The sequence below is a fragment of the Anolis carolinensis genome, chromosome 2 (genome assembly GCF_035594765.1).
Source record: "Anolis carolinensis isolate JA03-04 chromosome 2, rAnoCar3.1.pri, whole genome shotgun sequence".
Lineage (NCBI taxonomy): Eukaryota > Metazoa > Chordata > Lepidosauria > Squamata > Dactyloidae > Anolis > Anolis carolinensis.
In genome coordinates this window covers 185,085,221-185,098,590 of record NC_085842.1, presented here as the reverse complement: position 1 = coordinate 185,098,590, position 13,370 = coordinate 185,085,221, and the positions used below count along the sequence as shown (strand labels likewise).

At 41.7% G+C, this 13,370-nt stretch overlaps 1 protein-coding gene across 3 annotated transcripts in view; it reads left to right on the top strand.

Annotated features, from left to right (window-relative positions):
• Nucleotides 1–13,370, top strand: part of stxbp5l (syntaxin binding protein 5L) — a 91,937-nt gene that overhangs the window by 69,391 nt on the left and 9,176 nt on the right. For all 3 annotated transcript variants that reach the window (XM_062971301.1, XM_062971300.1, XM_062971302.1), the window contains 4 exons: nt 809–877; nt 2,305–2,475; nt 10,607–10,846; nt 12,846–13,203. In XM_062971301.1, coding sequence (XP_062827371.1) covers nt 809–877; nt 2,305–2,475; nt 10,607–10,846; nt 12,846–13,203 — 838 coding nt within the window. The remainder of the gene's footprint in view (nt 1–808; nt 878–2,304; nt 2,476–10,606; nt 10,847–12,845; nt 13,204–13,370) is intronic.

Sequence of the window (13,370 nt, the reverse complement as noted above, 5' to 3'; positions counted from 1 at the left end):
CCATGCCACAAAAAGAGGAAAGGTATGCACAAGAGCTTTGAAAACATGCTTTCCGAAAGGAGTGTGGAGTGAGATGGAAGAAAGAAGTGATGTTGATAGTACACTACAGTATGACTCCCACATCTTCTGAACCAATACACAGGCAGTCCCCAGGGTTATGAAAAAGATAGGTTTAAGTTTAAATTTTATTTAAGTTTGTACATTTGTATATAAGTTGGAACAGTGAAGACAATCATACAGTGCTGGCTGGCACACAAGGAGAGTGACTCCACCTCTCAGGGTGTAATGCACAATGACAAAAAGTGCACACTTTGTAATTTGGCTTAAAAAGCTGTGCATTACAGTTGCTGCATGCTTAGAACTCCAAAGCTTCCAGCAATGGAAAAGAAAACCAGAGAAATAGGAGACCCTTTCTTAGAGGAGCTTCTCTTTTTTATCCTACTTCAGCTTCCTTGGACTGCATCTGTGCTGTAGAATGAATGCAGCTTGACACCACTTTAACTGCCCTGGCTCAGGGCTATGGCACTCTGGAGGCTGTAGTTTTTATAAGCTCTTTAAGCCTTCTCTGCCAAAAAATGCTGCTGCCTCATCAAACTACAAATCCCAGGATTGCATAGCATTGAGCTATGACAATTAAAGTGGTGTCAGACATGAAGGAAAGGAAAGCGGAGTGTGGGAGAGATACAGACACAAAGGAAAGGAAAGGAGGGAGAGATACAGACACTGGCTCAGCACTAAGATTTCATGGAGTGACTGAGTTTTTGAAGTAGAGTTTGAATTGACATTATTCTTTGCTTCATTTTTTCAGGCCTAACTGAGCTATCAGATGGTCCAATTTCATTGGAGCTAGAGCGATGTAAGTCCCCCACAGCTTCAGGTAAATATGATTAAAAACTGCAACAGTTTGGGAGAACCTTTTGTTTTCTTAGCTTTTTTATAGGGGAGGATGATCTGACAAACATGAGATCTTTTATTTGTTAGGGAATAATATAACTTAAGAACTGTATTGTGATAATGATTGCGGTACATTCTCTATTGCTTATCTGATAATCCTATCGCCCTTTGAACCACTGACCTCATGTTCCCTCAAAATCATTACTCCAAGAAAGTTACCTTGTAGCTGAAGTGTTGTCAACGGTTTAAGGTGATTCTTAGACCAAATCATCTCCCTTGTGCACAATATTTTGTTATTTTTTGCCTTCAGGACAAAAAGGCTGACATCCTATTAGTATGTTAAGATGTTGTACATCTGACTATAATAGCATAACTCACGGTTTTGGTCATTGCATGTTTTGAAATTTTATTTTCCTTCGGTGAAAAATCTAGCTGTTTTTCCTGTAGCAGAATGCTTTGCAGGGACCCCCAAGGGGGTCCCTGCAGAGCATTCTTATTTTAGGAAATAGGACTTCTTAGGGAAAGACTTGGCATACATTAAATATTAGTAGAGAATTTCAGTTTAATCCAAAGTATAGCAGGATAAGTACGCTAGGCAGGCGGTTTCTGCTTCTATACTGTCTCAAGATTTAAAAGAATGGTGCAGAGGTCTGGAGAAAAATCCTTCCCTTCAGTAATCATGGCAGATCCCTTCAGAGCAGCAGCTAGGTCTACTGGCTTTAGTGTTTCTCTGAGACTTGTAAGGTTTCATTGCACAGTATCACAAAACATTGGTGAGAGGTGGATAAAAACAAAGACTGAGATGGTCTGCTTGACACTCTTCAAAAATTTTAGATGACATTGCCCACATTCCCTGATCATTTAGCATTCTGTCTGGGAGCTTCAGTCCCAAACAGCTACCGCTGCACTATAAGATGAATATATTTTTCGGTTCTGGATGCTGCCAGAGATGTATATTCTTTAGCATATTGATTTGTAGAATAAACACAGTTGGCTAATGAAAGGGGGAGGAACACATTTCTGGAAAAGTGAGGAATGGTACTGCTTCTTGTATATTTCAAAGGCTTTGGATTGCTCTTCGGCCCCAAATGAGTCAGAAAACAAGAAAACAAGAATTTCCAATAACAAGCTTTGTTTCCCCAACTGACAGTATGAATATGTCTACAGAATATTGAGGGAGATTGTTAAATGGCTGCATATTTGTGTGTGTGTGTGTGTGTGTGTGTGTGTGTGTATATATATATATATATGTGTGTGTGTGTGTGTGTGTGTGTGTATGTGTGTGTATGTGTGTGTGTGTGTGTGTGTGTGTGTGTGTGTATATATATATATATATATATATATATATATATATATATATATTATCTGTAATCTGAATGTGCCTTCCTATTTTTTAATGTTGCATTACAGATCCTATAAATGGGCACTGTACAAGTCCAACTTCCCACAGTTGCAGCTCTGCAAAACGGCTATCCAGTGCAGATATTACAAAAATAAATCGCTGGGGTCCGGGAAAGCCTCCATTTAGGAAAGCACAATCTGCAGCATGCATGGAAATTTCTTTACCTGTCACAACAGAAGGTCAGTGTCCATGGATGTCCTGCTCACTTCAAAGGATCAGTCTGAACGCAGATTAGAGATAACTGCTCTCAAATCCAATCTTTATTGAAGAACACATGACTTTGGAAAAGTCAAGAATGACTCAATGTTTACATACAACTATTTTTATAACTTTTGATGCTACGTAACACCACACGTAAATATCATCATCAAGTCCCACCTCCAATATCACATTACTACCCTTTTCACACACTAGACCAATTATAACTGTTTATACTTTCGGTCCCAAGTTCCCAGGCATATTTTATCTTCTTCTGCCAGGTGCTTCTGGGATTGTTTATGTTATGACTCCCAGTTACAGGGCTGAATTACCAAAGCCCTGTAACTGGGTTCCATGACATGGTGCCCTCCTTTTCTTCGTCCTCCTCTTCAGTTCTTCCTTCATCACAAATCTGAAACAAAACAATAATTCTATGTGTCCATTTTGTCCAAAGTACCCAGATATTTTTTCAGTAAGCTACGATGGAATACAGGGTGAATTTTCCCTAAACTTTTTGGCAATGCCAACTGGAAAGTCACTTCGTTGATAACACCCTGTATTCTAAATGGTCCAATATATTTGGGGCCCAATTTTTTCGAAGGTAGCCCCAGTTTGATGTTTTGGGTACTTAACCACACTAAATCTCCTTTCTCCAATTTATCACCTTCCACCCTCTTTCTATCTGCGAACACTTTATACTTTTTATGTGCTTCCTTTAAGGATGCAGTCACTTGACTCCAGCATTCCATCATTTGCGTTTTCCATTTCCCCGCCTCTGTTCCCTCATTCTCTGTCCATCTTGGCAGCTGGGGCAGAGGCTGTATTTCATACCCGTAAACTACTTCAAAGGGGGTTTTGTTTGTTGCTGAATGTATAGTCGAATTAAAAGCTAGTTCTGCAAAAGCCAACCACCGAGACCAGTCATTTTGCCTCATGTTAGAGTACATTCGAAGGAACTGCCCAAGTGTCTGCTGAGTGCGTTCTACCGCCCCATTTGTCATGGGGTGAAAAGCAGAACTTAAACTCCTTTCTGCTCCTAGCATTTCCAAGAATTTTTCCCAAAATTTTGCTGTGAATTGTACTCCTCTGTCACTGACCACTCTACTGGGACATCCATGCAGTTTGTAAATGTGGTTTATGTACAATTCAGCTAGTTTCTCGGCTGATGGTAGTTTCGGCAGTGCTATAAAGTGGGCCTGTTTAGAAAACAGGTCTAATACTGTCCAAATATAACGATGTCCTTTGCTAACCGGTAGTTCCCCCACAAAGTCCATAGCTACACATTCCCAAGGTCTGGTAGGTTCTGCTACTGTTTGTAATAATCCCATTGGTTTCCCTCCTCTCGATTTATTTCTGGCACAATCATCACATTGAACCACATGGTTCTTTATGTCCTTCCTCATCCCTGGCCACCAGCAATGTTTTGCTATTGCTTTTGTTGTTTTTGTAATTCCTGTATGACCAGCGCTCTGGTTATTGTGAAAACGATTCAAAATCTTGATCCTTAATGTTGCTGGGATATACAGTTTCTTGTTCACAAACCAAAATCCCCCCTTCTGCTCCCCCTGTTCTGCATTGGATGCGATCCACTGGTCTCCTTCATAAGACTGTTTCAGTTCGTTTCCCCAATTATCTTCCCCGCCGAGTTCAACCATAGCAGTGTTCTCTTTTTGGGTTTGTGCTCTTGTCCTGACAGCTAAGCCCCATTGTTTATCAGAGAATATTGTTCCCTCTTTTGCTGTGGTTATTCCTTCGTGTTGAGGCATGCGTGAAAGGGCATCTGCCAAGACATTCTGCTTCCCTTGAAAAAACTTTAATTGGAAATCGAACCTGCTGAAGTATTGTGCCCATCTAATCTGTTTGGGGGACAATTTTCGAGGAGACTTTAAATACTGGAGGTTCTTATGGTCAGACCAAATTTCAAATGGGATTCCGCTTCCTTCGAGAAAGTGCCGCCAGCATTCTAAGGCTTTTAATATGGCTAGTGCCTCTTTTTCCCATATCGGCCAACATTTTTCAGTTTCGCTGAACTTCCGGGACAAATATCCACAGGGTTTTAAGTTCCCATTTTGATCCTTTTGCAATAGTACTGCCCCATACGCACAGTCTGATGCATCGCAATGGATTATGAAAGGGCTCCTGATATCGGGGTGTTTTAGAATGGGTCCTTCTGTGAAGCATTCTTTTAGGGTTTCAAATGCCTTTTGGCATTCTGGCGTCCAACTTAGTTTGGCGCCAGGAGCTTTTACTTTTGTTGTCTCTCCTTTCCCTTTTGTTTTTAAAAGTTCAGTAAGGGGTGCAGTTATTTGCGCGAAGCCTTTTATGAAGGATCTGTAAAAATTTGCAAACCCCAGAAATGATTGCAATTGCCTCCTTGTTTGAGGCACTCCCCATTCCTTTACATCTGATACTTTAGCTGGATCCATAGCTAACCCTTCTGGAGATATCCGGTACCCCAGAAAGTCAATTTGAGTTTTATTAAATTCACATTTGGACAGTTTTGCGTACAGCTTTGCTTCTCTTAGTCTCTGCAAAACTTCCCGGACCAATTTCACGTGCTTTTCCTTATCTTCAGTCACAATCAAGATATCATCAAGAAATATGAATACCCCTCTGTACAACAATGGGTGCAGTATTTCATTTATAAGCTGCATAAAGCAGCTGCCTCCATTTTTTAATCCGAAAGGCAAAATTTTATATTCAAAATGGCCGAATGCGCAGGAAAATGCAGTTTTCCAAGTATCCTCCGGTTTGATCCTTAATTTATGATATGCTTCAATTAAATCAAGTTTAGTAAATATGCTCCCTTTCTTTAATACGGTAATTAAATCCTTTACTAAGGGCATAGGGTATTTATTGTCCTTAGTAATTGCATTTAAATTTCGATAATCAATGCACAATCTTAGGGAGTTATCTTTCTTTCTCCTGAATAACACTGGGGCCCCGAGAGGAGAATTGGATGGCTTAATGAAGCCTCGCGCCAGGTTTTTATCAATGTATTTCCTCAATTCCTCCTTTTCCTGCACAGACATGGGATACACTTTTGGTTTTGGTAGGTTTGCTCCTGGGGTTATTTCAATTTCTACTTCTATATTCCTTTTGGGGGGTAATTTACTTGCCTCTTTCTGATTGAACACATCCACAAAGTCTCTGTATTCAGGTGGTAATAGCTGTGGGTCTATTTCACCTTCTTCATCTCCCTCGTCCTCCTCTTCTGCAATCTTGCTTACCTCCCATTGCGTCTGCTGTTCTTTAAATGCTAGGCTCTTTCCTCTCCAATCTACTTCAGGATTTGCCTGTTCGAGCCATGGTATCCCTAATATCACGTGGTATGTGGCAATAGGGGCTATCACAAAGGATATTCTTCCTTCCCATTTGCCTATTTTACATGGGATCTCCCGTATTTCCTTTGTAGATACTTCCCCAGTAGCAACTGATCCGTCTAGCTGCGAAAACGCAATTGGGGAGTCAAGCGCCATCTGCTGGCATTTCAACGCTCCTGCTAATTCCGGAGTTATAATATTTCTGGAACAACCACAATCCACAAATGCCTTGCAGGTGGCCCGATTCTCTAGCCCCGAGAGGTAGATTGGCACTACTATCATGCGTTTGTCCCGACTCACCAATTTTTCTGAAGATTCTGGGGCTTGCACCTCCTCCTCCGCACGCCTCCCGGTTGCTGGCTTGGGCTTTGAGGGTTTTGGCGGCTCCCCCTTCCGGGCCCAGCATTCTGCTGCTCGATGGCCCGTCTTCCCACATACAAAGCATCCCGGTTTAGGTTTGTTGTCATCTCCTCGGGAGGGAATCCCCGATCTCCCTCCGGGTCTTTCCTGTTTCCTCGTTTCTCCTCGACCTCTCGCCACCGGTCTTTGCTGGCCGCCGCTGCTCCTGAAGCGCTTTACTTGGGCCAGGGTGGATTCAACGCGCCCCGCTAGTTGAATCCATCCCTGTAGCGTTTCGGGGTCATCTCTGTGCGCTGCCCAGCTGAAAACCTCGGGGCGTAGTCCCTCTTTAAATATTTCCACTTTGGTTACTTCGGACCACTCTGGCACCCTTTCCGCGAGGTGGAGGAATTCCTCTGCGTACTCGGGCACCGTTTTGTCCCTCTGCTTTATTCCTTTAAGCTGGTCTCGCGCTCTCAATTGCTCTAGCCGGTCTCTGAACCGGTTTTCCAGTGCGGCGAGGAAGCGGGGCACTGACCTCAGGCATGGATCCTGTCTGGCATGTAGTTGCACATACCAGCTGGCCGCTCCTCTCTTTAGGGTGTTGCCGATGGCCCGAACTCTGCTTGCTTCGGAGGGGAATGTGTGTGCATTGTCTTCCATGTATCCCCTGATGCTAATTAGAAAAAAGTTCAGTTCATCTGATTCCCCTCCGTATTCTAGCTTGAGATCTTCCCTTCTTGGCATCCATTCAGCGGCCCGTTGATGCTGTCTGGGAGGCATGGGGAAGGGTTGCATCGGGTTTCCTTGGATGGCCCCTTGGAACACGCCGCGCCCCACTCCGGTGGTCATTCTGCGCGGCTTCCGAAATCCTGCCGCCGCTGTCGGCCCTTCACCCCATCCGCATATTGGCCTCGCTGTAGCCCCCGCATCTCGCCTTTCCTCGTCGTACGGCACATCCTCCTCCTCTTCCTGGATCTCCTGCTCCTCTCCGCCTTCGTCTGCTAATCCACTGGACCCGATCCCTGGCCCCAGTGGTCTTTCTACTCCGACTCCCATTCGGGGGGTTGGGAGCTCTGTAGGGGTTGGCGGCCTCAGAATTCCCAGAGCTTGCTGGCGCTCCACTCCGCGCGCCATTCTGTCCCGGAACTCAAGCTCTTGCCAATATTCCTCGTCTCCCTCGTCCCTTGCCTCCGCGGGACTCTGCGTTGAAGCTCGCTGTCCCCTCTGGCTCCAATCATCTCCTTTGCTTGGCTCTCTCTCGGCGCCATGTCGGATGTGCTCTTTTTGGAGATTCTCTTCCAATATTGGCACTATTCTCCCCACGGTATCCGACAGCCTGGATAAATGAGTTTCCAGGATGGATAGCCGCAGGGCCACGGTCTCCGGCATGCTTCCTCCAGATCCCCAACTGGTTTCTGCCGCCGCCGGAACGCCTCCTCCCCCTCTGGGAATCCTCTGGGTCACGCCGTCCGGCTTGGGGTACCCCGTAGAGGAAGCTATGGCTTGCAATGTCTCTTCTGCCAACGGCCGAGCTCCCAGCGAGGGCCCCTTTGCTCCGTCATGGCTTTGATCTCCTTCCCTGCTCATTATCACTTCACTGCAAATTTGCAGGAGGGTGAGAACTGGATTCTTGACTTAATTGTCCTGCTCACTTCAAAGGATCAGTCTGAACGCAGATTAGAGATAACTGCTCTCAAATCCAATCTTTATTGAAGAACACATGACTTTGGAAAAGTCAAGAATGACTCAATGTTTACATACAACTATTTTTATAACTTTTGATGCTACGTAACACCACACGTAAATATCATCATCAAGTCCCACCTCCAATATCACATTACTACCCTTTTCACACACTAGACCAATTATAACTGTTTATACTTTCGGTCCCAAGTTCCCAGGCATATTTTATCTTCTTCTGCCAGGTGCTTCTGGGATTGTTTATGTTATGACTCCCAGTTACAGGGCTGAATTACCAAAGCCCTGTAACTGGGTTCCATGACACATGGATATATGCATTTAGGATCTGTTGTTACACACCTTTCAAAAAAAGCAATGTATTCACTATTTATCTTTAAGCTGATTCTATTCCAAAATCCATGCTGTAATAATACCTTTCTATGGCAAACAAGAATACTAAAACAATGTGTGTTAACTTCTGTGTTTATTTTATCAGATATGCTCATTCAAATAGCCTAGACACAAGCCATATAGGTCTTTATAGGTCAAAACCAGCCCTTTGAATTGTGTCTGAAAATGGATTTCCAGCCATTGGAGCTATTTCGACAAGGGAGTCATGTTTCCTGTAGTCAGTCTGACTGCGGTTTTTGGATCAGCTGAAGTTTCTGAACACTTTTCAAAATCTATCCCATGTAGAGTATGTCACAAATGAGATGTAACCAAGGCACATACTACTCTGGCCATACCGTCTCTCTTAAATCTCAATTCATTGGAAACTTCTTCATACATTGACCCTTTAGAAACTTTCTACTTTTCTTTTTCATTGTAATTCTTTAATTTTTCAATTTTTAGAGACCATTTCCTTTGATTATTTCTGACTGTGGGATCTTACCCAGTATTCCTAATGTTACTGAATCACCTTAAAGTTCAAAGTGTGTGTCTAAATATATCTAGCTTCCCCTTTCTTCTAGATAACTGATCCCAAAAGAACATGGTAACTCTCATGCAAAATTCCCTCTACATTCATTACATTGATCAGTTCATTCCTCTTGCTTAAGATTAAGCTTGAGAGAATTGATCCCATTGTTACCTTCTTCTTTTTGGACAATGAAATTTTTAACTAGTGATCAATTTGCTGGACCTTATGCTCTTGGCAGAATTTGACTTTGTCTGAGTTGTTGAAATCTCTCATTACAATAATTCCTATCCTTTTTTAATATTTTGCTATCTGTGCTGAAAAGACATCATCCAAATTTTAGTCTTGTGATTCTATAGTATATTGTTTCTCTATATTTTTATGCAAACAATCTCTTTACAAGTATACATATATATTATGTATAATGCTGCTGCTTCTTGTTTCCTGGTTCTTCTATTTCTTTGAAATAAGTTATACCCCTCTATTAGTACATTTTATTTATGGTGCTCATCCTACCAGTTTTCAGTGATGCCTATTAAATCATATTTGCTACCATATGCTAAGAGTTTGAGTTCTTTATACTTATTTCCCATGCTCTGTGCATTAGTGTTGAGACATCTAGGGGCCCTACCATACAACCATATTGTCAGGGAATCGGCAACCCCAACTGATTGATGAGCCAGGTCTCACTACTTTCTCACCCGTCAGACCACTCTGCAAATGGCGAAAGTGGCACCAACCAAGAACGACAACTTTGTGATTTTATCTGCTGAATCCTAGAAGCACTGATGCTTTATTTACATTAATATATACAGTGCTAATGACCAAAGCTGTCAGGAGACATCTTGATTCCGCAAGATCAAACACGGAACTTTTCCGTCTCTCTCAGAGTCCATTCTCTGTACACAGAAGCACCTCCTCTGCATTCCACAGCATGTGATGTATCTTCCTGTCATGTAGCACAAACAAATGGAAGTCTTTGTCATTTGCCCTTCCAGCAATCAATCAGGGCTCACTGCAATTAACCTCTTGACTGCTGGAATGCTTGCCGGAACAAAAGACATACACTTTCACACAACAATAGATTAAACATTTCACTTCATATCCCAAAAACACTAACATATATAACCCAGAACATCAAGGCAGATAATCCACAAGATCTGCTTTGAACTGGATTATCTGAGTCCATGCTGCCATGTAATCCAATTCACTGTAGATTTTATAAAGCTGTGTGGAAGGGGCCTAAGACAATAGGTCGTTCTCTCCATTGGCATCCTTGTGGATTTTTTTCTGTCCAGTGGTGCTATGAACTGTAGGCCCCAGCCTCTTTAATACTGTAATGCAGCCTCTGTAATATCCTACACAACTGAGTTCAAAGGCCTTCTGATCAAATTTGTGAGATCCTGGCAAATATACAGTATTCCTAACAACTATGGGGGACACAATCAATCTCTTTGTTTTCCCCTGGAAACCATATCTTTCCTAATGGCTCCCTCTGCAGAGCCAATTGTTCATTGCTGATATTTTCTGTCTTCCTGGACCAAGTCCTTTGACAAACATGCCTGATGAAATAACCACCTGTGCCCCAAAATTCTTCAGCTTCCTTCTTAGAGCCTTATAATGCCACTGAGCTCCTATATGCTGAGCTACAAGAACTGGTGCTGTAGCAGAGCTAGTATGGTTGCTTCCTGTTACGTGACTGATAGACAACGTAACCACTTCTTACTTGAAAGGCATCTCCAGTAGCAAGCCACAGCTGTTAAACAGGTTAATGCCTGGCTAGATGAACTGACAGTCTGCATTTGTACAAGGGCAGTTTTCATTTTAATATCTGTTGTTTCCTTTAAATAGATAACAGAGAAAATTCCATCAGTCATTCTCGAAGCTCTAGTGTCTCCAGTATTGATAAGGAGACTAAAGAAACAATTACAGCTTTATACTTCACGGAATCGTTTGCACGGAAGAATGACACAACAGCATCTCCTTGCCTTTGGGTTGGGACAGGTCTGGGGGTGGTCTTAACTGTATCCATCAATCTGCCCAGTACTGATGAATTAAGGCAGGCTGAACCAGTAACAGCATCTCCAAGTGGTAAGAATACTTGATTTCCTTAATATTTTTTTAAAATGTAGAAATAGTCCACTATGTTTGTTGAACACAGGATGTGCCTTCCCAGGCTTTTTGTGCGCTTTCAAGATAAGATGACAATTATAAAATTAACAAAAAGTAGCAAAAGAGAATCTGAATTATCCAGATTAAAAATAACATCACTGTTTATTGTGTACAGACTAGAACCTAGAAGTAATGAGTCGTAGGTGTAGCTTGCAGCCAGTTACTTTTCCTTTTAAATGCAATGCAACCTACAATGTAAATATTTTATTGGTATAGATCAGGCCTGCACAACCTGTGGCCCTCCAGGTGTTTTGAACTTCAACATCCATAGTTTATGCATAAAGGAAAATTCATTTACATGTGCCTCCCCCTACAGTGGCAAGACTCTTATGAAACTAAACATGGACTTCTGTTAGACTATTATTTCTTTGGGAAATTCTATCTGAGTAGCTCCATTGTCAGATGACTACTAACTACAATTTATTATATGGCTTACCCACACAACATTGAGAGTAACTTCCAATACCCGAGTGTGTGGGAATGAGAGAAGACTCTTAAGTATGTCTCATTCAACTTACCTGACTTATTGATGTTTCCATGAAACCCATTTTCCAAATTGCATCCATGAGTCTCAGACTTCCCACCTTCAGAGAACTCTTTCTATAAGATTTGCAGAATAGTGTGGGGTCCAATCATCTGAAGGAGGAAATCCACATAGCTGCATAATGGAAGAAAAATGAATAATGCTGCAGAAAATCCAATAAATGATGCTTGCCCCTTTTACTAACCTTCTCATCAAAGTCAACTCTTTCTGGGGCAATCTTATTCAGAGTATCTGAGAAGACAGAATTGCATTGTTAATACAGTTTTCTTCTTCACACACATACACACAGATGTACATTTAGCTGAAAGGGGTTGGCAACCTTTTATATCCCAAGGGTTACACATGGTGGTGACTGGTGCATTGAGAGTTATTATTGTGTGGGTGTGGAACATTTTTGGAGTTTGAAATGGGAACAATGCTCTCAAGGAGATAAAAATAGCTTTGGATAATGTGTATTTTTCACAATGAAAAATGCAATATAGAATACTGCTGATGCCTGACGTGTTACTGCCAAGACATACTAAGACATGAGTGGCAAACTCATTTTCATTTAGGGCAACATCAACCTTCAAAGAGCCATTTGTAATTATGAGATTGTATAAATGTAATTATATTGTCCTGGCATTGAACGCTTTACAGACATATAAAATGACATAAGACCCATGGTCCTTATGTTTGTACATGTGTGCTAAGAGAATAGCTCTGTAGGCCAATGCCATGCATACTATTGCAAACCATTAGAAATGATTTGGGGTATTTAAATATAGGGAGTATGCCACAAGTTTTATCAATTGATTAAAGCTATGTTTTAGATTATTTCTCGTTATTTTACACATGTTGTGTTATATCATATAATTTGGCAATGTTGGCAGAAAAGAAAGACACATCATTCTTTAATATGTGACAGTTTGTGACTATGTGTATAGGCACCATGGAAGCTGGTTTGGAGAGCTTAGTAAATAATTCTGAATTTTATTTTATATATTTACTAGCTTAGATACCCAGTGATGTCTGGGTTAAATCTTTTGTATTATTTATTAGAAGGTAGTCATTGTTTGGTTTTGAATTTTACGGATGATCCATTAGAAATTCACGGGGCTCTTTGGATATAGGATACCCATGGCTCTTTGGATGGACTATAACTCCCATCATCCTGAGTCAAACCTGCAAACCCTGTCAGTAGTTTAAGTAGGGTATTAGGGACATGTATGCCACATTTGGTCCAGATCCATCATCAGTAGGCATAATGTGGCTCATTGGTTGTAGTAATCCTCAAAAATACATAGATATAGATAGATATTATATAAATGAATTTACAAAATAAATTAGCAAACAGAACTGAACAATATAACATGATTAAAATTTATTTTATAGGTACATTTCTCTCATTGAAGGGAGCAGTGTTAACTTTTGCTTGTTTGGATTGCTCGGGGACATTAATACATCCACCTTACGAAGCATGGAGAGATCCAAACAGCATGGAGGAAAGTGAAAGAACAAAGAAAAGGAAACTTGTCCTGCATTCTTCATGCTCTCAGGACACAGGAGACCACCAGTTTGCCATTATCTGCTCAGAGAAACAAGCCAAAGTATTCTCACTGCCTTCCCAGACATGCCTCTATGTTCACAATGTCACAGACACATCTTTTCTATTGCGAGCCGACGTGGTGACTCTATGTAACAGTGCATGCCTGGCGTGCTTCTGTGCCAGTGGGCGTATCATTGTACACAGGTACTTGCTACCCTCCTTCATTCCTAAACAAACAGCTGAAGGATCTCAGATAGAAGAGCAAAAGGGGAGATTTAGTTGATTCTTGGACAAGTAAGCCATACAAGGGGTGATGTGTACTTGCTTATCAAACAAATTGTTACCTTTCTTCTGTTCAGCAGATATGCAAA